The sequence below is a fragment of the Malaclemys terrapin genome, chromosome 21 (genome assembly GCF_027887155.1).
Source record: "Malaclemys terrapin pileata isolate rMalTer1 chromosome 21, rMalTer1.hap1, whole genome shotgun sequence".
In the NCBI taxonomy this organism is placed as follows: Eukaryota; Metazoa; Chordata; order Testudines; family Emydidae; genus Malaclemys; species Malaclemys terrapin.
The window spans coordinates 5,061,742-5,085,185 of NC_071525.1; the positions used below are offsets into that span (position 1 = coordinate 5,061,742).

Genomic DNA, 23,444 nt, shown 5'->3' on the forward strand with positions numbered 1-23,444 from the left:
ACGGTAACGTATGGAACTGGCCTTCCATGCATTAAGGGTGAAATTCATTCCTATGCAAACGGCCAGCCTGTTCACCACTTAAGTCCCACTCTGGTCAAAACAGGGCTCCAGGGGACTTCAGGGTATCATGCTGACCAATCACGTCTCATTGTTCTCGCCCTATATCCACCTGTTGTCTCTTTTCTTACATTTAGATTGTAAGTTTCTTGGGGCAGGGACCATCTTGGGTCTGTACAGCACCAAGTGCAACAGGGTCTCAGTCCACGACTGGGGCTCCCAGGTGCCACGGTAGTGCACAATAATGCACTATAGTGTTGCACAGGGATGGATTTCACTCCTCGAGAAGACGGCTATTGCTCAATCATTTTCTACCCAGGTCTGTGTATTCTTCCACGCCAGGAAAGATATCGTTTGTAACCAAGTATCCATCCTTACCTTGTTCAGGGAAGCCAGGCTTCTCCACATCCCCGTTGACACAAGGCTTGCTGTCCACTACCTCTTTCAAGGCAGCTGGTTCATGAGTTGGTTTCAAGAGGACGTTGCTGAAAGTGGGGGCCAAGCGAAAGCAGCGTTTGGTCTGGAACAGCTGTGTGGACATGGCCTGGAGGTTACTGGCTATGCTAGCTTCATTAGTGCCCATGGACCCTGGCCCATTGACTGCAGCATCTGAATTCTCAGTCTTGGAGACACTGAGGCTTTTAGAGTCCACCAGCCCGCTCCCCTCCATGCAGTTTTTTAAGGTCTCCTTGGACCCATTTTTCATGCTTTTGGTTCGGCCGCCTCCCTCCTCCCCTGGCTCGTCCTCCATATCCTCCAGGTCGGAACGGGATTCCTGGCTGTTCATGTCTGAGTCTGTCTCCACATCAAAGGCTGTCTCCACCTCCTCATCGCTTTTCTCCGAGCCACTCTCCGAGCCATCGCTGCCCTTAGTGAAGTCCTGGCTGGAGTCGGAGTCGAAGCCCTCGCTCAGGTCACTCTCATCAACCTTCTGGGGATGGCGCCGGCGGCGCAAGCAGGAGAGGCGAGAGTATTTCTTGCTCTTCTTGCTGTCCTTCTTCCTCTGCTCATCACTGGGCCGGTGGTTGGCTAAGTCAGCATCTGCTTCCTTCTCAACGGAGTTCAAAGGCTCCCGGGTCTCTTGGTCATCTGCAAAAGACACCCGAAACAAAAACACTTGGAACAGTTTGATGGACAACCCAACCAGGTGGCCAGTCCCAAGTTAGGAGAAGGGTCAGTGTCTCACTTCTATAGCACCTTTCATCAGAGGATGTTTCAAGGCACCCTTGGGAGATGATTCCACTTTACAAATGAGTCAACGTAAGCACCAACAAGTGAAGCGATGGGAACCCCACACCCCAACCAACCCCCAGTCACACAGAAACATACAAGTTTAATTACGGACAATTCCTTTACCTCCTAATGGCATTTACTAATCCCCAGATCCATTCAGTATCCTAGCAAATACAGGGTGGAAACCTGTATGACACTGGTTTAAATCCTGCCCAAGTCCTACCTAACCAAGTGAAAGCCATTTCCATTTGATGGCTGGTAGATGGGCAGCTAGTGTGAAATGAATGAACAGATCTTGATCCAATTTCTAGTTATGGAATCCATATTATACAACCCACAATCAACACCCTTTTGAGAGTAATTTCAGCAGAAAGACTAAGGAAAGAATGGGCCTTAGACATGGAGTCTGTCCAGGACAAGATTGGAGAACACAGGGAGAAGTCTAAAGAAGCTTAAATTCATATTGTCTGAGCTGATCAGTCATTATATGGACTGCCACGCCAGAACAAAATTCATTTAAATACAAAACCACTTTCTTCCCAGCCCAGCTCTCCAATGAAAGAGCCCACACAGTTAACTAGAGAAAATTTCACTTCTTAATGGTTCTTTAGCAAGAGAAGAATACACACCTTTTATTAGAAGCACTAAACAAATTCACTGACTGATAAAAAATGCAATCTTCTGCCAAGAATTCAGTCATCTGACCAGAGGCTAATTCGTCTTGGTTGAGACGCATTTACAATAAAAATCTTGGTTTAAAAACAAGCCTGTATTTTACTTTCCAATTAAAACGTGTTGCATGCATTTCAGATTGCTGACAATACAGCAAAGGGGCAGGATACTTGCATGCATGCCAGAAGGTTTGAAATTAAAACCGAACTGCTACTCTCAGTAATCTTAGATTGAACTGGTCTAATCCACCTTTCTTATTAGACCGATAGCGCTCAGTGTTTTAAGGTGCTTAACTCACCTTGTTTTATTTAAAACCAAGGCTGGGGGAGAATCTGCATCAACTATATAAAAACAATAGCTTATTAAACAACACTGCAGTGCAGTATGTGGGAATTGTCTCAGAGTAGTCAAGATACAGGTTGAAACATTTGACTAATTTTATAAGAAAGGAAGGAAGGAAAGAAAGCGGAAGTTAAATTCCTCTTCTGCAGAAATAAATGAGCTACACAAACATGCCATCATTCTAAAGATATACAGCTGTTACTGATCAGACTAGTCTGTACATTATTATGGATATGTTTGGTGTGTTCAGTGGAACTGTTTAAGGCAAGTGATTAAGACCCCAGCACAACAACATTTAATTAAATTAACCTCAACCTATAAATAGCGAGTTAAGTTATTCCCATCTTTAATTAGTGGTCATTACGTCATCCCCATTATCTCTGGCCACATACTGGAGAGTCCTGTTTAATATGAATCAAGTACATTACTTGGGTCAAAGAAAAATCTGAATTTCCATTTTTCTAAAGATAGTGATTGGGCAGAATTTACAAAGGAGCGGGACTTCAGCTTTCGCCGAAGCTGAATTGACTTGAAAGAAAATAAAAAGCCTGATCCAATAGGCAACCTTGGAGACCAAAGACCTCTTGTTTATCCTACAATAATAGAAATGTAGGGCTGAAAGGGACCTTGAGAAGTCATCAAGTCTAGCCTCATGCACTGAAGCAGGACCAAGTAAACCTAGAATGTCTCTGACAGGTGTTTGTCCCACCTGTTCTTTAAAACCTCTAATGACGGGGATTCCACAACCTCCCTATTCCAATGCTTAATTATCCATATAGTTAGGAAGTTTTTCCTAATCTCTAACCTAAATCTCCCTTGGTGCAGATTAAGCTAATTACTTCTTGCCCTACTTTCAGTGGACATGGAGAAGAAATACTGAAGAAGAATGAGTTGGAGAGAGATACAGAATGACTGTTCCAGACAACAGGGAAGGCGCCTCTTGCATGAGCTGTAAGATCATGAAATGGACAGAGGAGAGGCGTGCTAGATGAGCAGAGGATGCAGGATTGGAAGGGGCCTGCTGGGTTGTCCAGTCCAGTCCCCTTCTATAGCAGGCAACCTCGGCATATAAGCCCATTCATAAACTTATCAGAGGAGATAGGAAGAACGGCACAGACGAGATGCATGAGTTCAGCTGGAGCAAAGCCAATGGAGAGTTTTAAAAGCCACGCAGGACTCATTTGACCTAGATCCTGAAATGAATGAGGAGCAAGTGGTATTACAAGACAGGGCGGACCTGCACTTCGGTCACATCTGTGAAACTGAAGTCGCTGCTCAACAATTTAGCAAACGCCTCCAGTCTGACTGTGTCCCCACCCCACCTCACCATGGGCTGCCTCTGAACTCAGAGGGTTTTCCCTATTTTTCACAGAGCAAGCATCCCTCTGAGAGCTTCCTACGAAAGCCAAGCCATTCCAGAACAGGGTACTCTAGAGTAAGAGAGGGGACTTCCTTTCCCTCGAGACTCAGCATACTACCTGTGCCTAGTGCTTCCCGCCTGGCAATGAAGAATCAAAGCGTTTCAAACTCAGCTCTGCAACCCTATAGCTGTGCACTGTACTATAAAGCTCAGACTGAATACACTCAGGAAAGGGGCATGGCGGCCACATACAGGGAAGTCGTTTGAGCTAACACAGCACTCACCACCTCCCTCCTCTTACCTGGGCCGTCGCTCTGCAAGGCCGGAACTGGATTCTCCCCTTCTTCCAGTTCTGCCTGCAGGCGAATATTCACGTGGTTTATCAGATGAGAAAAGAGGGCCAGAGTGAAAGCAATGGCTGCACTGTACTGCTTTGAACCTGCAACAAGAGAGCACAGAGGTGAAGTGAATAGACTACCCCACTTCTGCAGCAAAATGGATGTCAAATAAGATACGTTTCAGATTTACTGTCTAATTGCATGGGACACAGCCATCTTGACAAGTGGCATCAACATCCAGCCGTTACCACTTCCTGAAAAAACTTCAATCCCTAAATCAGCCCAAGGTGACATCACTGGTATTTCACCTCTCACCTTAATGATAGGAAATAATAGTTTTTTATGCAGATCTTCCTATTATAGTGAAAAAAGTGGTGGCAAGCAGGATAACTGTCTGGTGTCTGAAGGATGCAAACACCAAGAAGGGAGAGAAGTCGCACACTCTAAACAATTCCTCTTCCTTCTTGGTGTTGACATCCTTTGGGAAAGTGTAGATGAAGGATAACTATCTGGTATCGGAAGGAAGTGCTGGAAACATCATTAATTAGGACATTTCACACTGAATTGGACACTAGAAAATACACTGCAGGGAGCAATCCTGACCTGGTCCAGGAGACCGATTTAGATGCAACGTAATACGTCTTCTCCATCACTAACAACTAACAAATTTCAAGTTAGATTATAGGAGTTACCCAGTTTTAAATTAACCTGAGTAAAGTGGGTCCCCTTATTTCAGTGGTCCCCAAACTTTTTCCGTCATGGCTCTCCTTATCCATAATGGAATCTGTCCAAGCCCTCTGGGGGGCTGGGAGCCAGCGGCCGGAGCAGAGCTGGGGGCAGAATGGCACTCTCTCCCTGCCCTCCATGGGGGCTGGCTCAGGGCCCACACCCCACAGTTTGGGGACCACTGCCTTATTCCATGGAAGGTCAGTGTCCAGAATGGACGGGTCATCTTGTTCAACATTTATGTTCTTCAAGGCTGTCCTCCTCTCACAGCACTACAATTCAATGAGTCGCGTCACTAACAGTGTTCGTTGTCAATGCACTGATTACCTGCCCTTTTGAGGCTGTGGACGCTCATTAGGCAGATGATCACCATGCGGAAGATGAGCAGGTCGGGAAGGAAGGAATATCCACTCTCATATTCCTCTTCGTCTTCGCTCGCTGAGCTCAGATTAGGAGGAGAAGGCAGGTAGAACAAGCAAAGGTTGAAACCCTCCAGCACCGACTGGCAAAGAGATGTTAGCTCAGAGTCCACAGAGCTTAACGTGGGGGGAAAAACAAATTGATTTACTCTTCAAATGCCCTGCAGCAAGTTAAGTCTCAAGCTCCTGGCAACCAGAATGTTCATGTGGATACTGAACGAAAACTGGTGCAAACTCAGTCATCACTTAAGTCATTTAGAACAAGATAGGACGAGGCACTGGAGAATATACTGAAGGGAACAATCATACACAGGCAGAGGGGGAAAGACTAGATAATCCGAGCAATCCGTCCCATTCCTACAGAGTGTAAACTAAAGTGATACAGTAAACAGCTAGCGGAGCATCTCCTATACTGCCAGGATGGATCACTAGAGAATGAAGTGAGAGGCTCAACTCCTCACTCTTGGGCTAAGGGTGCTGTCGCCATAGCTGGCCCAGGCAGCGAGAAACCAGCCACAATTGACCTTTCATCCCATGTAGTAATGGCCAGGATATTAAGCAGTAAACCAGCTAATTCTTCATTGATTAGATTAACGTACTGACCTAATCAGCTATGGAAAGCCAGCAGGTTTCTACAAATCCGGAGCTCAATCTGAGGCTGAAAAATGATCCTTTACACTCCTATAGCTCTTTTAACCTAAGGATCTCAAAGCACTTTAGAATAAGACACAAAAATTCCCCATGAGATGGATAAATATAAATAACCACTGGGTGACTTTCTTCCCACAGGGGTATGCCTGGGTCAGGAGGCACTATATGGCAATACACATCAATATATACAGTACCCTTCATTCTTAAGAAGAGTGAACATTTCAGAATCAGTTATTTCTACTGTGTAATTAACACATTACACGGTAACAGCCTCAATCGAGGGTCTCAACCTTTTTCCTTCTGTGATCCCCCACACCTGTTCTCATCTGCAACCTCACACACACTCCAGAATCATTGGCAGCTGTTTGCTGCTTCAGAAGCAGCATTATGGGAATCGGTACAGTGGTTACAAGATGTTCCCAGCTTCTAGAGAGAAACTGGCTGTAAAAGGTCCAGCAAATCCTCTTGAATGGGACAGCAGACATGGGCAATTGGGGGAGCTCTACTTCCTCTTCCACCCCGAGACACAGACACCACCCACTGAATGTGCGTTACATGGGAGTACCAGTGAAGTGTAAATCCAGGGTCAACCAGCACAAATCAATTCCTTAAAATGGGCAAGAGAATAAGAGAGTGTGGACTGCCCCCTAGCAGTAATCAATCTGCACCCAACAGTATTTAAAGGGTTAATTTAGAGCTACCTGAAGTCTCTTGGCAGAGACAGAAAATCCAGGAAAAGCCACGCAACTGTACAAAGCTTCACACTTATTCCATCTTATGGAAAGAAGAGCATCTTTCCCCTGAACAAGGTGGTTAGATTGCAGGTGTTTATAATGAACTGCTCTATGGTTCTGCACGTGTGCAGATTGTGACCCTTTGCACTGATGTCATTCTGCCAATGCTTGATAGAAGCACAGATCTGAAGACTGGGCAAAGAATTTGAACACAGTGAGGGGGCATCATAACACAAAGATGACACGGAGAGATTGGGAAGTCAGAACTTCCGATTCTACATTCACTCAGCCACTGATTTACTGAGCGACCACGACTGAATGATTTAATCCCTGTGTGTGAAGTTTCTCTGTGGTGATAATACTCTCCTCCCTCACAGAAGTGTTATATGACTTTCCTGACGTTTGGGATTCTTGACTGAAAGGCTCAATAAAGGCATCACTAAGATATGCTGTTTTGCATTTGTGGTGAGGATACAATGCAAGTCTCTTCCATGTCTACTGTTTGCAGCTACAAGTCACCTACAGAGGATAGAAGTTGTATGGTAACCTTACCTGCTTTTTGGCTGCAAAAGGCTCTGGAGATACATAAAGCTCACCAGCAACCTTTTAATGTCTTTGCATCTAAAGATTAAAGAGAAACACAGTTAAGTGAGTATCCCATCACTTGGCTGCAAGAGGATAGCAATGTTCTTATTCACGTATGTAAATCAGGTTTCTGATGGATTGCTAGTAAGTTAGTTTATTCATGGTCTCCCACCTTCACTATAGTGGCAAAATCTAGCTTGACCACACATCTGTGCCATCAGAGAGTTCTGCTTTGAGAAAGGGGTATTGATATTCCATCCGTTTCAGAACTTATGATCATGTTTAAACTTTGGAAACAAGGAGTTCGGACAGCAAAAATGGCAGGGGGGAGCATTAAAGAATTCTGAGGCTGTTCAGTACTAAACAGAGCAAGATCTTAAGCTGTAAAGGCAGAGGATGTCAGTATTCTCATGGATCAGCAGTTCTGGTTGAAGAATATTCAAGTCTCCAATTTTCATCCACACATTTACAAAATTTGTTCTCTCAATCCAAGAGAGGTCAGGAACCACTTCACACAACCAACCAACCATATGTCAGGCTCTGGAGATGCAGAGTGGAACAAACTGCATATCTACTGGATATTTATTTAGCTCAGGCACTAGAATATCTGGAAGCAGGTGGTAGACATGAAAGAAGAAACTAGTCTGGATAATGCTTGAGAAGAGCACTAAGAATAGAACCAGACCACTAGCAGAAAATTCTAATGCATTAAAAATCAAGGCCAGATAAATGGAAACAAGTTACTCACACTATTGACTTCCTATTAAATGCACCATGAATATTGGTCTACTAGATGGGTGATGACTATATGGAGTTCTCCTGCAAAGGCAGCGGTAAACACAACTAGCAAAGATGTATTTAAAACAAAGTAAACTGCTACATTGCTGACACAAGGTATTAGTGAATAGCGGTGGGTTATGGTAGGTCGCTGAGTTAGATGAAAGGGCTCTCAGTACCTACTTGATGCCAGAGTTCCCATATTGCTTTTTATTTCGTAATGTGAAATTTAGTCCTTGTGACAGAATGACAGCCCTGGAGACTGAAATCCACAGGCTGGATGTACATAGGCAGTAACAGTGCAAGCTTCCTACATATTCCACTCCACCAATATGCCTCAACCCTGATCTGCAGCAACCAGCTCTAGGGACGAGAGGGGAATTCAACCTTTGCACCTAGTCAATCCTTGGCCTCTTTCCCAGAGACCACCACTAAAGGGGCCAGTAGTGGGATCTAGACTGAGATCATCAAAAAGAGTCTATTGAACAGTAACAACTCTGACTGGCGACTGATTTGCGCTGGATTTGTGCCAGACACTCCATACCCTATTAAAGTTCCCAGGAATCATACCCAGTGCCCTGTTTCTAAAGGAAGCCACCGATGATCGCATTCCAAGTCTTGTCCCAATACCACCCTCTTCTCTGTGCTCTTACCGTTTTTTGCTCGGAGACAGTTTCCTGGTTTCACATTTCTTCAGCTGGTGATACATTTTGGCCGCCTTGTCATACAGCCGCTTCAGGTTACCATAGGCACCTTCAAAGGACACTTCAGACTGGAGACTAAGATACCAACATTTTACAAACAAAAAGTTACTTTTCCGCAGGGATTCTCACCAGTTACTTTTTGTGGCTTTGATTGGGCTGTGCCACAAATCTTAGTGCTCAATTTTTAAAAGGTATTTTGGCACCTAAACACGAAGATAGGTCCCGAATGAGACTCTTCAAGGCACTGAAGGGATAGATTGATTTATACGGATTTCAGTAGGCGTTGGGCACTGTGAAGGCGTGCACTCCCCCTTTCAGGGACAGCCTGGGCTGTAATCAAGGAGACCAGCTCCACACTAGGACAGAGCTATTTAAACAGGAACAGGAAGTGGAGTAAGACAGAGGGGAATAGAAGCCATGCAGGCTGCAGCGGGGTGGTGGTTGTTTTCTCTCAGGCCAGCAGCTTTGTTCTGTGGACTTGAAATCCGGGAGGTGAACCACGGCCCTCAGGGAAGAACCTTAGGAACTGTTTATTGTAATTACTCAGGTCCCAAACCCTTATTAAAAGGGGATATGCTATTTGGTTAGCGTGTGTTGGTCTCTCCCTTGTCCCGGGGGAATTACAAGTGGGTCACACAGGCAGCGCCACGCTAGATTGCAGGGACTTGCCTGCCCTTTTACAAGCACCTAGGCACCTGTCTTCATCTTTAAGTGCCTAAATATCATTCCAAATCTGGCTCTTCGTGTTTATTTAATCGGTGGCATGGCGGCCCTGTGATCCAGTACAGTCTTGTCAGGGAGGCAGCCTTCACCACCTCTCTCCACCAGCATTCCCACTAATAGCAGATGTGCAAGGAAATGGAGCAACACATGAAGAAAAAGGAGAAAATCTGGCTCATTGACTGGGAGAGCAATGAGGATGCTCCCTCCGGCCTCAGTATGTTCTGGAACGGACACTCACCAGCGTAAATAACAGTAGGTAGCTTCCACGTTGTAATATTTACTCCCTGCCAGTGTCCCCAGCTGGTTAAAGGGCATCCCTGTCATGAAAATTAAAAGGAGAGTGAACTAAGCCTGTGTTATTTCAAACAATCCTCATGCAAGGAGATCCTTCACATCTCACTACATTTCTGTTCATGACAGAAGGTGTACGGCGCCAGCAGGTACAAAGGATATTAACAAAGCCATGGTGAAGAGGCTCTGGCTACTTGATCCCTTCAACTTTTTCCATTCTGCTTCATGCTACCCTCACATCTTCCTGTCCCTCCTCTGCTTGCTCTCCTTTCTCCTTCAAGCAAGTCCTCCTAGTCATCAATAATTCACCTGTCCCCTTCTCTCCTAAACTACTGTGCTGTCTGCCTGATTTGGATTCATAGAGTATTAGGCTTGGAAGAGACCTCAGGAGGTCATCTAGTCCAATCCCCTGCTCCAAGCAGGACCAACCCCAACAAAATCATCCCAGCCAAGGCTTTGTCAAGCCGGGCCTTAAAAGCTTCTAAGGAAGGAGATTCCACCACCTCCCTAGGGAACCCATTCCAGTGCTTCACCACCCTCCTAGTGAAATAGTGTTTCCTAATAGCCAACCTAGACCTCCCCCACTGCAACTTGAGACCATTGCTCCTTGTTCTGTCATCTGCCACCACTGAGAACAGCCGAGCTCCATCCCCTTTGGAACCCCCCTTCAGATAGTTGAAGGGGGCTATCAAATCCCCCCTCACTCTTCTCTTCTGCAGACTAAATAACCCCAGTTCCCTCAGCCTCTCCTCGTAAGTCGTGTGCCCCAGCCCCCTAATCATTTTCGTTGCCCTCCGCTGGACTCTCTCCAATTTGTCCACATCCCTTCTGTGGGGGCGGGGGGAAGAGACAAAACTGGATGCAATACTCCAGGTCTGGCCTCACCAGTGCCGAACAGAGGGGCATAATCACTTCCCTCGATCTGCTGGCAATGCTCCTACTAATACAGCCCAATACGCCATTGGCCTTCTTGGCAACGAGGGCACACTGCTGACTCATATCCAGCTTCTCGTCCACTGTAATCCCTGGCCCTTTTCTGCAGAACTGCTGCTTAGCCAGTCGGCTAAGGATTGGTAGAACATCTTATCTACATTTGTAAAAGTGCCGTATAAGTTTATTGATAGATTTATATAGCATGGTAAACACCAATTATTCATACTTAGGGGTCAGCCCTAGTAACAACTCAACTAGGAAAAAGCCTTGCCCTGTATTTCTGTAACTGTACTCTTTGTAAAAACTGCCTCTAAGGACCACTCAGAAACTTTAGCTTCTACTGAATGCAGCTGTCCACTTAACAATACCTCTCTGAGGGGGCTCATTACATGTGCTCCATGATGTGTACTGTTTGTTTCTGAGTGCAGCTCACGGGGTTAATTTGACTCTAAGCATCTATATAGTTCAGGCTCTTCGCTACCTCTGCTCACATCTGAAGCCCACAATTGAGATCATCTGAGGCTTTTAATTAAGACACCCTACACTTCAATATCTGTATAGTGCTAGAAAAGCACACTCCGTCAGAGGCCCTCAACTTTGATTCTCAAACTCAGGATGTCAGACCTGGTAAGCCTTTCAGGGCATTCTGCAAGACCACTCTATTCAGCCAAGCTTCTTCTGGGCAGGTCAGGCAGTCGGTATGTTCAGGAAGGTTTGATTCATTAATTGACCTTGTATCAATTTTGTTCTGAATTAATGCATTTCTAATTTGTGCATATGCGTTGAGAACATGACAGGAGCATTACAGAAATGAAAACTAAATTTTAATTGCAACTGACTATTTAAAAGACTTTAGACAAGAAAGCTATTAAATAAGTTCCTATGCTTCTATTGTACCTTTTGTCTGAGCTCAGAGTGTTTTACATGCACTAGCCTTGTAATGTAGCAAAATTTCCCCATTTTACAGGTGTGAAAACTGAGACACAGAGTGTTAAGTGACTTGCCCAAGAGGTCATAGTGGCGCCTGGAATAGAACCCAGGAGTCCAACTCCCAGTCTCCCACTATGTTATATTTGCACAAAGTAACTGCTTGTAAGTCAAAAGAGGAGCATGTGGGGTTTTCTCACTGATATAAGTTGTATCAGCATTAATGCTCTGCAAAGGCAGCAAGACACAGCTGGACCTTGGTTGAGCCAGACATCACCACTTCCGTGTAAATTTCAACTTTTATGCATGATGCGGCTAGAAAATAAGGGGGAAGGTACCTGATAAATCAAAGTCATCCTGGGAGTTAAAGCAGAGAGGCTCTCCTCTCCTTGGTTTGCCAGCAAGAGAGAGTCTCAAAGGGGAATTATTGTAACTGGATAATAAAACAAATCTCTCAAAAGTAAGAAACGTAAGGGTAACCCAAAGCAGACGAACTGCTACAACAGTGATTTCCTCTAGTCATTTTCACAAGAGGTTTCGGCTACGGGAGCCACGTTATTGTTCTGAAAGGCTCCCAAATTCATGGCAATTCACTTACCGATTTGTGGGGCAACAGAAAGGGCTTGATAGTAAAACCTCTCAGCCAACAGTTCCGTGTCCACACCTGCCAACTCATTCTGATAGCGAGCTGAAAAGAAAGACATCATGCACAACAGAAACCACGGGCTGAGCCCTAGGATTGCCCAGTGCAAAAAGGGAACAATGTTGGGTTTAGTTGTGATGCTTGGAGTACCTTTCCCAGACCTGAAGAAGAGCTCTGTGTCACTCAAAAGCTTGTTTCTCTCACCAAGAGAAGTTGGTCCAATAAAAGACCAACGAAGTCCAATAAATATTACCTCACCCACCCTGTCTCTAAGTTATTCGTGTACATTCACATGTACTTTCGTTCCTTCACATGCACACACAGATATTCAAGCAAGAAGTTAAATCATGTCACACGCTCACTTCTTGTGGTCGTGACTGTGAGATACAGACACAAGTCCACTACAGAATGGACCAACACATGTAACCATTGAAAAGCCACAGCTTTGTCATTATCGCCCTGTACGGGATTCAATTTAGAATTCTGCATGTTGGGCCAAATTCTCATTTACCCTCAGACCTCCTTGCACCACTCAGGCTTGGTCAGGGCCTTAGAGTGTACATAGGAAGTTATGCTCACTTTAAGGACTTCTTTACAGTACCAGAGCAATGCAAGTGAAAGTCAGACCCTATGTTCTTATACAGAAACGGATTCAGACCCACAACTCTTGTTACACTTCTAAGTAAATAGCATACTCCATGTCTGCTGGCACTAAGACGGGACCTCCACATTCTGTAACAGATCTATTATCCGAGAGGGTTTCACTTCAAATCTGTCAGTGACAAGTGTGTGTAAGGGCTTGTCTATACTGTCGACGGTGCTGTAGCTATACCAAACAATCCCCTACTGCAGCAGCAGCCTACGGCTTTTCCATCACTATAGAAAAACTACCTCCATCCACTGGGGTTAGGTCAGCACAGATATGGCACTCAGAAGTGTGGATTCTCCCCCCCCCCCCCCCGCCCCAACTATGTCAGTCTAAATTCTAAACGTACAACAGGCCTACGTATCAGGGGGTAGCCGTGTTAGTCTGTATCTACAAAAACAACAAGGAGTCTGGTGACACCTTAAAGACTAACAGATTTATTTGGGCATAAGCTTTCGTGGGTAAAAACCTCACTTCTTCATCTGAAGAAGTGAGGTTTTTACCCACGAAAACAGGCCTAAGACAAACCAGTGTCTGCAAGGAATTATCGCTGGTGACTAACGATCATGGTATCAGTGCTATGCTTGCAACAGCTTTTATATTTTAAAGGTCCCCCTGCAAGAAAACACTGCTCTTACCTAAATCTCCCAGATAAACCAGACATCTGTGACACGCCATCTGTGCCCACTCCATTTCTTTCCCCGATGCAGACACAGGTTTCTTGCAGCCTATATGAGAAATACCAAATCATAACACACCCATGGGTGAAGACTGCTGGAAAGAGATAGCAGCAGCCTACGCTTCTTCATGAGATACATGACGGTTAAGTGAATGCAAATAAGAGATCACACACTGAGACCGGAGTGCTGGCCTTTGTCTGTGTTGTATTATAGATCAATGCAGGTTTGTCTCAGGCTACCAGATTGTGCAAGACTCATGCAGACAACATATCCCTTTTTTTTAAGCCACCTCACTTCTCCTAAGGGCAGTATGCTGCTCTGTTCCACAGCGATCATTAACAGTGCTACCTCACTCATTTGTACTGAAGCCAGGGCCACAACTTTTACCACTAAGCCACTAGAAATGTGGTGTGCATTCAACACTGGATGAGCTTGGAGAGACTGTTAAAAGAACAGGGAGAAAAAGGAGAGAAGATGAGATGACTGACAACAGGGGAGGAAGAGAAATAAAATGGGTGAAAGGGATAAAGAACAAAATATATTCCTGTAGCTACAGCATCAGCAGTCTTACAGGGAGAAAAGCCTCCAGAAAAAAACCTCAGTCATTGGGAAGTGGCAGGAGCAACAAAAGAGGGGTAAAATCAACTGAACTAAAACAATTAAGCATGAGTCATCTTAACTCCTGGAGGTGTTTGTCACTGCTGGGACATGTCCCATCAGGACAGATTTTTTTTGAAACAATCTTCCATCAGCACCTTCTCACCAGCCAGTGACCAGTGAGGAATGTGTTCTGATTATTTACAGGCATTGCATAAGTGATATTTTACCAATACGCTGACTCCAAAGTTGTACCTATAGCTGATGGTGAACCTACAAAATGTTTTATCATGTACGTCTGTAATCCCCATTTTCACCACTTGCCATTAGCTTCCTCCCACTTCCCTCATTTTTAGTTGTCTGCACGACTCTTCCCCATCCACCATTTTTAATGATGCTGCAGTGTTTAATTTTCATTGTATGCTTATGTCTACATGCTATTGTATTTTAATTGCAAGTGTCTGTAGCAACTTAGAGGACAGGACCTGTGCAAATGCAGTCACTTATCAAGGACTACAAATCCAGCCACAATTTAAAATAGGATTTATTAGCTCTGCAGTACCATGAAGATGTTTCTCATAGCAACAGTTGCTAAGGACATCTGCCTTCTAAACTGATGTTTCAAAGCCAACTGCAATACAATCATCTTCCACCAGCTAAGAACTGAACACAATCAAGTAAAAATATTCCATTGCTAGATACATGTGGATATCTCTAACTCCAAATTCTCTTTTTTCTCCACTTAAGAAGTCCCTCTCAATGTTTCATTATTCCCCCATCTCATATAAATAACAACAACAATTATACAAAAAAAATCAGCTTAAGTTTCAGCTCCATTTCTGCAATTGGAACCACATGGATAAACCTCTGAAGTCAGAGAAGAGCAGAGCTTTGTCTAGATTCAGTTGCAGCATCAAGTCTTAGTACATACATGCAGGATAAAGCACACAAATGTAACACACAGAGGGAAGGAGATAACAAGAGTGCAATACAATTTTGCTCATTCTTTATAGCCAGAGGTAAGTGCTTTTTCAAACTGTGCTGTAAGCTCCGCCATACTGAACATTAACACTTGCTAGAGGTTTTAGAGGGGTAGCCGTGTTAGTCTGCATCAGCAAAAAGAACAAGGAGTCCTTGTGGCACCTTAGAGACCAACATTACCAAAAGTTTTAACTTGAAAATAAAAGCCGAGCAGACTGTGTTTTGAACAGATAAGCTAATGAGAAATTTGCATTTTGAAACAGAGACAAGTAATTGCAAGGGGGAGCCATCTGCTTATGACTCTTGCATCAACCAAGAGCGAATACACATCAGGCACTGACCTATCAGTGGGTCGGTTACGTGGGTCCAGTCAATACAGCACTGCAGCTCCAGCTGATAGTGAGACTGAATGTAGAGAAGAAGGTGTTGGTAAAATCCTATGCCAGCAATCAGGTGAGTCCGGTATGCACACTCCAGGGTGCTGCGGCTGTGAATGTGCTGTAGAAAACAGAAATAGGCAGCCAGGTGAGAGCCTGTTAATGCAGTCCAGTAAGATTGTGGCCAGCAACATGAGTTGCACTTGGTAAAACAGAGGTAGCTGGAGACTCACCTTTTGCCATCCTCCCTCAATTCACTCCACTTTCCTGCACAATAACCTAACCAGTACTGTTAATAGCTAGTATTTAACAGGTGTAAATATCAAGAAAGGAGAAATTGTTTAGACACCGTACAGAGGTATAACTGGGGAAAATGGACTATTAAGAAATTAAAACACAAGCTGAAAATCAGGAAATGTTTCCTATTTCCATTTTATTCTCCCAAGGGAAATGGTGAAAGATCCATTAGCTTGGGAAGAGAGTGAACCAAATGCTCACAAGAAAAAACATTTGTTGGCTGGGGGGGAACAGTCTATATCTAAAAGACGCTTCAGATCTCTAACCTTTATGAATTACCTGACCGCACTGATTACATTGGCTAAATGCATTTAGGCACCAACACCCTCAGGTGTATTTAACAACTACCAAAGATAGGTTTCTGGCAATGCAAAATAACCTTGTTTCCAGCAGTAATAAATCAAACCTTCCCTGATCAGCCACACTCAACAGGCCAAGATGATTCTACCTCTAAGAGCAGGTCCATACTGCAAGAAAAGGTGTGCTCTTAAATAGCAGTGAAGACAACAAATCACCTTGTAACTCAGATTAGCAGCCTGATTTAAAGCCCATGGAGTTGCACTCAAGATGCTAAACCGAATTAAAAGCCGAGTTGAAGCATCTTCACTGCTATTTTAATCTGAGTTACAAACACACTTATTTTTTGGTAGTGTAGACTCTCTCAAGCATCCCACCTAAATATCAGCAGCGTCAATCTTTCTTCCCTCCTCGGTTCATCTGATTTACTATTGTGGGACAGCAGGATGGAAGAGCTGTAGGACTTGTGCCCCTAATAGAATCACACACATATACTGTATTTACACATGCAACTCAAAGTGAATTCATTTTTTCAGAATATTTTCCCTAACTCTAATTGCTATCTGTTCATAGTGAGGCACTGAAACAAACCAGGACTTTCATTCTATGGCACTACCAATGGCGTTTCACTAGATGGCAAAGATGATCTTGAAGCCAACACACAGAGCTGAGAGTCAGGAAATCTGGATTTTGTTCCCAGCACTGCCACAGACTCGCTGCAATAACCCGGGCAAGTCACAACACCTCTAGACCTTGCTTTCCTGACCTTTTAAAAAAAATAAATAAAAAAGAAGGTAAGCATACCCCTTGTGATCTAAACTGTGATATCTGAGCACTTGTTTTCAATACTTCCCTCCACCTCAGAGATCCTATGGCCTCATTCATTAACACGGTATTTGTAAAGAACTGAGGTCCTCAGATGGAAGGCACCAGGAGACCTCAGTTTGCTATAAAGCAGAACCTGTTTTAGATAAAACCAGTATGGTATTCCAATTAGAATGAAGTTCATTTCACATTATCTGATAAGATCACCAGGATAATGTGCATAGCACTATATAATAGAAGTAATTTGACTTTCTAGATTCTCTCTAGCATGAAACTAATCAGCACTTCTCTGGATCGTCACATGAATTGATTTTGACACCTGCTTCACATGGAGCTATTATTCTTATTTTGGAGATGGGGAAACGGAAAGCAACCTAATTTGGAGAGGCTCTCTGCACCTCCAAGGCCACAACGATTTGCCCATGGTTAGAAAGGAAGTTTATGATAGAGCTAAGATTAGGATTCAGGAGCGTCTGGCTTCCAGTCTTATGCCCGGACCCTGTTTCCAAATAAATGACGCCATTAACACGTCACACAGCACAAGGATTTCTGGCTCAGAGGCACAGATACCTGCCTTTTTATTCGTTTTAATGAGCTGGATAACTTCATAGTAAACCTTTCTCCACAGCAGTTCCTCTGCTTTTCTCCCATAATCCACCGGATGCAAGAACATCAGCTTCACGCACAACTCTCGCAACCTGAGACACAGAGCAGAAAGTTTACCAGTCCATTAGCTGCAGTAGCCACTTACATAACCACAACCCCATGCGTTAGGGACAAAGGAAAGCCTGAATGTCATTAAAGGGGCAGCATGGCCACCTAGTGGCCACGCACTCTGGGTCACTCACACTCCAGATTGACAGCAACATGCCCATCCCTAAGGGAGAGGGATGGGCAGTCTCTCCCTCTGCTCATGACCAGTCTGGCTGACGCATGGAGCGGGGTTGTCAGTCTTTTGAGGGAGCTGTACGTATCCCTCCTCGTCTGTGAGCAGGGAGCCATTCTTCTGCACAAGTAATAAGACTGCTTGTGGCCTGCCAATTCATGGGGCAGCCCCCCCCCCCCCCAACATATACTCACCACCGCAAGACCAGAGAGGCAAGAATTTCCCCGAGCTCACCCCTCCAGCCACCCTTCAAGCCCTACATGCTGTGGCAGACTCTCCTGCCTAGCACTTCTTTTGAGAGTGGAAGAGGGACATAAATATACTTTATTTTTAAGCACTGATGTGTTCAGAGCTGCACAAGAAGCTTACAGGCTAAAATTAGATATAATAATTATGCAAATGAGGCAGTGAATGAACATGTACAATTAGCCTAGCACTCTTACCAGCTATTTATCAGCATCCAACCTGCAAGACACTTTTACAGAGAAGTAAACACTAAAGCAAGCCACATAATAAATTTCCACAGCAGGGGAACTAAAAATGCTGTCAGAGTAGCATTTACATAGAATGAAACCTGCACGAAGCACCACCCCCAATAAGCAATCACTTTTAATTATCCCTCTATGGCTTCCAGTACAATTTTTTTCAACCACGAGATAAAGAATCTTCTCTACTAGGCAAGAAGTTTATTTTATTGATTTATTGCTGGAAAATTAAAACTGGCTTCACTTTATAGGTATGAAATTCATTCAATACACAGGTATTTTAAGATATTGTAATTATAAAAACAGATCATTAACCACAATGAAGAGTTATCTGTTTTGTCGGAGTCCCAGTCATAAACCAGGACAACTTTGCGTTAGGAGCTGTACAAATAGAACACACAAAGAGCTGGTGGATACTTTGCTTGACAGGTGCATTACAAATTCAGTTCCCTGTGAAACTGCTGAAACAAAGCCGTGTGCAACTTAGCACATTCGATTGCTCCTACCAAAAATTAAAATACGGCATCTGCCCAACTTACTTGTTCCTCAAGCTGATATTCTCTGGCTTGAACACTTCTTGATAAGCTGCCTTGTTACCAAGAATGAGATCCAGTCTATGAACTGCCTCCACCACCGCTCTGCCAGACAATACAGAAAGAAGAGCTTCAGGATAACAATTCACGTGAGGGCCTTCTATGAGATCCATGATAGCTTCAGGCAGGGAAGAAGGCTGGCCTATTTAATATTATCATTAATGAACTGTACCACCCCATATCACACCAACTGATCTGCTATTTTTGAACAGTTCTATTATCCTTAACAGCTTATGGAAAAAAGAAAGGTCTTATGTAACCAATAAAGTATATGCTAGGGGGGAGGGATAGCTCAGTGGTTTGAGCATTGGCCTGCTAAACCCAGGGTTGTGAGTTCAATCCTTGAGGGGGCCATTTAGGGAACTGGGGTAAAAATCTGTCTGGGGATTGGTCCTGCTTTGAGCAGGGGGTTGGACTAGATGACCTTCTGAGGTCCCTTCCAACCATGATATTCTATGAGTTCATCTGCTTAGCTACTGGGTACCACTGCATGATGAGTCAAATATAAAGTATTTTTGCACCAGCAGACTTAAATGAGACAGACTTCTATTGATACGCTCTTGTGAACTTTTAACCTCTGCAGTTAAAAAAAAAAAAAAGTCAAAACAGATTGGTTTTCAGTGATTACAGGAGGGGGTTAAGGATCAACAGCCCTGTATTTCCTGTTCTTTTGCTGACTTGCTGCGTGACCTTGGACAAGTCACTTCTTCACCTTCATTGTGCTTCACTTTCCCCATCATTGTTGTAGTGATTCATTCATTACTAAGTGCACAGAACTTTGAGATCCTTGGAAGAAATGTGCTCCCTTAGAGCCAAGTATTATGATGCTTCTGGCAGAACAGTTTAAAACACCTGAATTCAAAACAAAATGTTTTCTCCAAAGCCAGCTGCAACATTGAGCAGGCAACATCAAGTATACCATCAATGCAAAAACTGCATTCATGAGTCATTGCTTGAAACTCCTGGGTCTCCTGGAGAAGAATGCAAACGTGTGTAAAATACAAAGTATGTGATGATTCGAAGAGATGCACTAAGCTGACTGGCCAAACCGATTCCATCCAACTGCACCATAATCAAAACCGAGAATCTGGTAAGTATCAACAGCAAACATTAGTAGAGGCAGAAAGCACATTGATTGATACTTAAAAAGGAGTTCAAGAAAGCAAAATTTAGCAATGACCAAGTCAAATTCACTCTATTACTTAGGGTCTCCTTTTTAACCTTGGCTCTATCAACCCTATAACTTGACAGCCACTGAACCAGCTATGGTAAACAGCCTACCCACCTCTCTGCATTTCACTCATTCCTCACATCCTCTCTTTAAAATACAGCTCCCAACTCCCCTTTCCTCCATCCTGGCAACAATCTGCAGGCTAACAACCACACAGGAACTTGGCCTGCTAAACCCAGGGTTGTGAGTTCAATCCTTGAGGGGGCCATTTAGGGATCTGTGGCAAAAATCTGTCTGGGGATTGGTCCTGCTTTGAGCAGGGGGTTGGACTAGATGACCTCCTGAGGTCCCTTCCAACCCTGATATTCTATGATTCTTTCCCACCCAGAAACCTCTTTACTTGTCATTGTTCATCCGCTCTGGAGATACTTTAACATTTCCATTGCTGAACTGAGAGATTTTTCTTCGAACAAGAAGCTGAAGATAGACAAACTGTACTGTAAATAAGGGATGAGACAGACCAAATATGGGCTATACAAAGCAGAACATTAGCCACTTCTGCTACCGCCACCCTCCCCCACAAAAAAATCCCCATCGATAGCATAAAGCAAATCACACCACTGAAACTTCCCTGACCTTTTTTCAGAAATATGTACAGATGGACGCCAGACAGTTTGTGTAGAGGACTTGCACATAGGCATCTGCAAGCAAGAACATGCAAAGATAGAGTCTAATGGGTAGGCTGAAACTACAACTGTTTCCTTGAAAACTGCAGAAGTCAGTACAAGGCAACAGGCAGTTTCACATGATGCTCCTTCCGAACAAATCAAGTCTCCTTTACAAATGCACAGGCTGAAAAGTAATCTCAAAAAAACTTTTCAGGATTCCAGAAAGACAAAAAATATCCATCTCACATGACACCCCAAAAGACTAATTTGTCCAATAGATTAAGGATCTTTAACTTAAATTTCTCTATGCCGTTTTCAGCTCCGGGGGGGGGGGGGGGGGGGGAGGTGAGAGGAAGGGATAGGGGGAGGGGCAGAGACTGAAATGATTCTGTCCCTATACCGAATCATTGTCTGTAAAGTAATGGATTGGGAGAAGAAAACATCGCTAATGTCAAAAAAAAAATAGTTCCCTTAATAGAATATTAAGAAGAAAACGTTACATCTTGTCTTGTATTTCTTCATGGCTGAGAATTACATACAAAAGAGTATGTTACGAATACTCCACCACTTCCACTCAAGGACCTCAAAGCACTTTACAAACTCCAATCCAGCCTCATAATAGCCCTGTGAGGTAGATAGGACACATACACATCTGCAGGTGGGGAAAGAGAGGCACAGATGCTAAGCAATTCACCAAACATCAAGCAAGTCAGTGGCAGAGTCAGAAATAGAAGCCAGGAGTTTGAGTTCTAGGTCCCCTACTTTGACCACAGGTAGTAAGCTAGACGGATAAAACTTAATAACTATGAAGATATCATGTAATTGTCATCTTACAATTTTTGTCCTACCGTTTACACCTCGCTATAGACTTTACTACCAAAGCACTACAGGAGAATCAAAGATTAATTTGATCAAAACAGAACTTACTTCTATGTTACATACACTAGCATTTCCAGAAGAGCTCAGAACTGCTGATTCATTTTCCTCCACCCATAGTGAAGGGGGACGCCTTTGAAAGACTCCTTTCCTTCCAAGAATGGGCAAAAATACGTAATCTTTACTTCTGTCAAAGCTGTTGTTTAAAAAGCCACATCTTTTCATGGCGTACCAGTCAAACACGAAGAAATTGTACTGCCTCCAGTCCAGCCTCGCTCAGTCACAACGACACTTCTCAAAAGGGAAAATTATGTCACTCAGACTACAAGGGTCAGAAACTGAGTAGCAGTGAACACCTGTTTACAAGCAGCTGAACAGACCCTGAAAATGGGATGTTAACTTGTGATGCAGTGTGATGCAAGCACATGTCTTCTTTTAAAAGAAGTGTAAATTACTGTATTTGATGCTCAAACACTGACCCATTTGTCCTGCCATTTATTAAACTCAAACTGCTTTATGGATCTCTCACATGGACACACAACTCTGATTATTTCATTGCTGACAGCGCAATGGAGTTCATAGGCCAGGACAGAATTGTATTCTTGTATATGTACCCTGAAAGGGGATCACAAAGTCTTGTGTAAGGATCTACTTAGCTAAGCAATAACATGAACACACATGGACATTGCATGTACACATGAAGTTAGGTTAAATAGACTGAGGGGGCAATTTGCCAGAGCACCTGGCAGTGTTGCCCTTACTGAGAGTCAAGAAAACCAAACAGATTGTTATTTGGATATCAACAGTATTGCTGGGTAAAAATGGGATCAAATGGTTAAGTAATGAATCTTGCTCACATGCACCAGGGTCGAACCGACTTGCCAAATTTGAAGTCAGGAAAGGTTTTCCTCCAGGGAGTACTTAGGTGGGAACTTCTGGGTATTTTTGCCTTCTTCTAGAGCATAGGGATGGGAATCATCCATTAGGGTGTATCCCACATGATCAACTTCCTGAAATTGCAGTGGACGGGCACTAGTGGACACTGGCCTTCCAGTTGTTTTCTATGTTTCTATGGACAAACAAACTAACATTGTATCTGCAACCTAAAAGCCAAAAAAGACAAAAGGAGCAAGATTTGTTTTCTACAAGATATACACAGCACACTGATCAGAACATAACTCCGTCTGCTCATGTCCTAATCTGACTGACACCAGGGGCTGAGTTACGTTTTGGAGTTAAAGTGATGTCATGCCTCACTACATATTTTAACACCTGCTGGGTTTGATCCCTGCTTTCAGCCAGCAGATCAGAACCACAGAGGAAGCAGATCAGATGCCAGTCTGTAAGAAGAACCAAACAGGACATCTCATGCCAAGCAACATGGAAACAATCCAGTGATGAGTCCTATTTGTCTAGAGGGGGAACTGATCTAACATTTTCTTTCCTTGCCATTAACATTTTGGAATTGGGAAGGACAGCAGAGTGGGTTACTCACATTTATTTATTTAAAACATTACTGTTTGGGGTAGCCTTGTGGGAATGAGATGTGTCCACAGGGGGAACTGCGGCCATTGTCTTATTCCAGCTTGTAGCAGTAAAAAATAATATAATGCAGTACAATCTAAAATTGTAGACTACACAAGGTTAATGCAGAGCTGAACGGCTAGTGGTTACTTGGTTGCAATTGTGACTTGCGATCCAGGTGAAACAAGTTTGGTGGTCTCAAATTAAACCACATGTTGTAAACGAACACATAATTTAACCCAATGGACAGAGTTTTAGGAGATACCCAGGACTGGACTAGCTCAAGAATTATACATACTGAAAAAGCCAAATGGGAAAGCTTGCCCACCTCTGCCTACAGCATATTCCTCAATCTCACAGAGGAATCTCTGCACTGAAGGAAGGATGGTTTTGTTGTTGAAGAACGAGCCTAGGACTTCAGAGACT

General features: G+C 43.8%; 1 protein-coding gene across 4 annotated transcripts in view; it reads right to left on the minus strand.

Annotated features, from left to right (window-relative positions):
• SMG5 (SMG5 nonsense mediated mRNA decay factor) overlaps positions 1 to 23,444 on the minus strand; it is a 48,966-nt gene that overhangs the window by 21,066 nt on the left and 4,456 nt on the right. Inside the window, exons 1-12 of one of the 4 annotated variants that reach the window (XM_054010464.1) lie at positions 22,352 to 22,442; positions 18,726 to 18,824; positions 17,390 to 17,513; positions 15,361 to 15,517; positions 13,400 to 13,489; positions 12,071 to 12,160; positions 9,560 to 9,638; positions 8,548 to 8,673; positions 7,085 to 7,153; positions 5,056 to 5,264; positions 3,966 to 4,103; positions 436 to 1,146 (exon numbers count right to left, since the gene is read on the minus strand). In XM_054010464.1, the coding sequence (XP_053866439.1) occupies positions 436 to 1,146; positions 3,966 to 4,103; positions 5,056 to 5,264; positions 7,085 to 7,153; positions 8,548 to 8,673; positions 9,560 to 9,638; positions 12,071 to 12,160; positions 13,400 to 13,489; positions 15,361 to 15,517; positions 17,390 to 17,488 (1,768 nt within the window). In that variant the 5' untranslated portion in view covers positions 17,489 to 17,513; positions 18,726 to 18,824; positions 22,352 to 22,442. Of the gene's footprint in view, positions 1 to 435; positions 1,147 to 3,965; positions 4,104 to 5,055; positions 5,265 to 7,084; positions 7,154 to 8,547; positions 8,674 to 9,559; positions 9,639 to 12,070; positions 12,161 to 13,399; positions 13,490 to 15,360; positions 15,518 to 17,389; positions 17,514 to 18,725; positions 18,825 to 21,545; positions 21,698 to 22,351; positions 22,443 to 23,444 lie in introns of those variants that run through there. The other 3 variants (XM_054010462.1, XM_054010463.1, XM_054010461.1) reach the window with 3 other exon arrangements.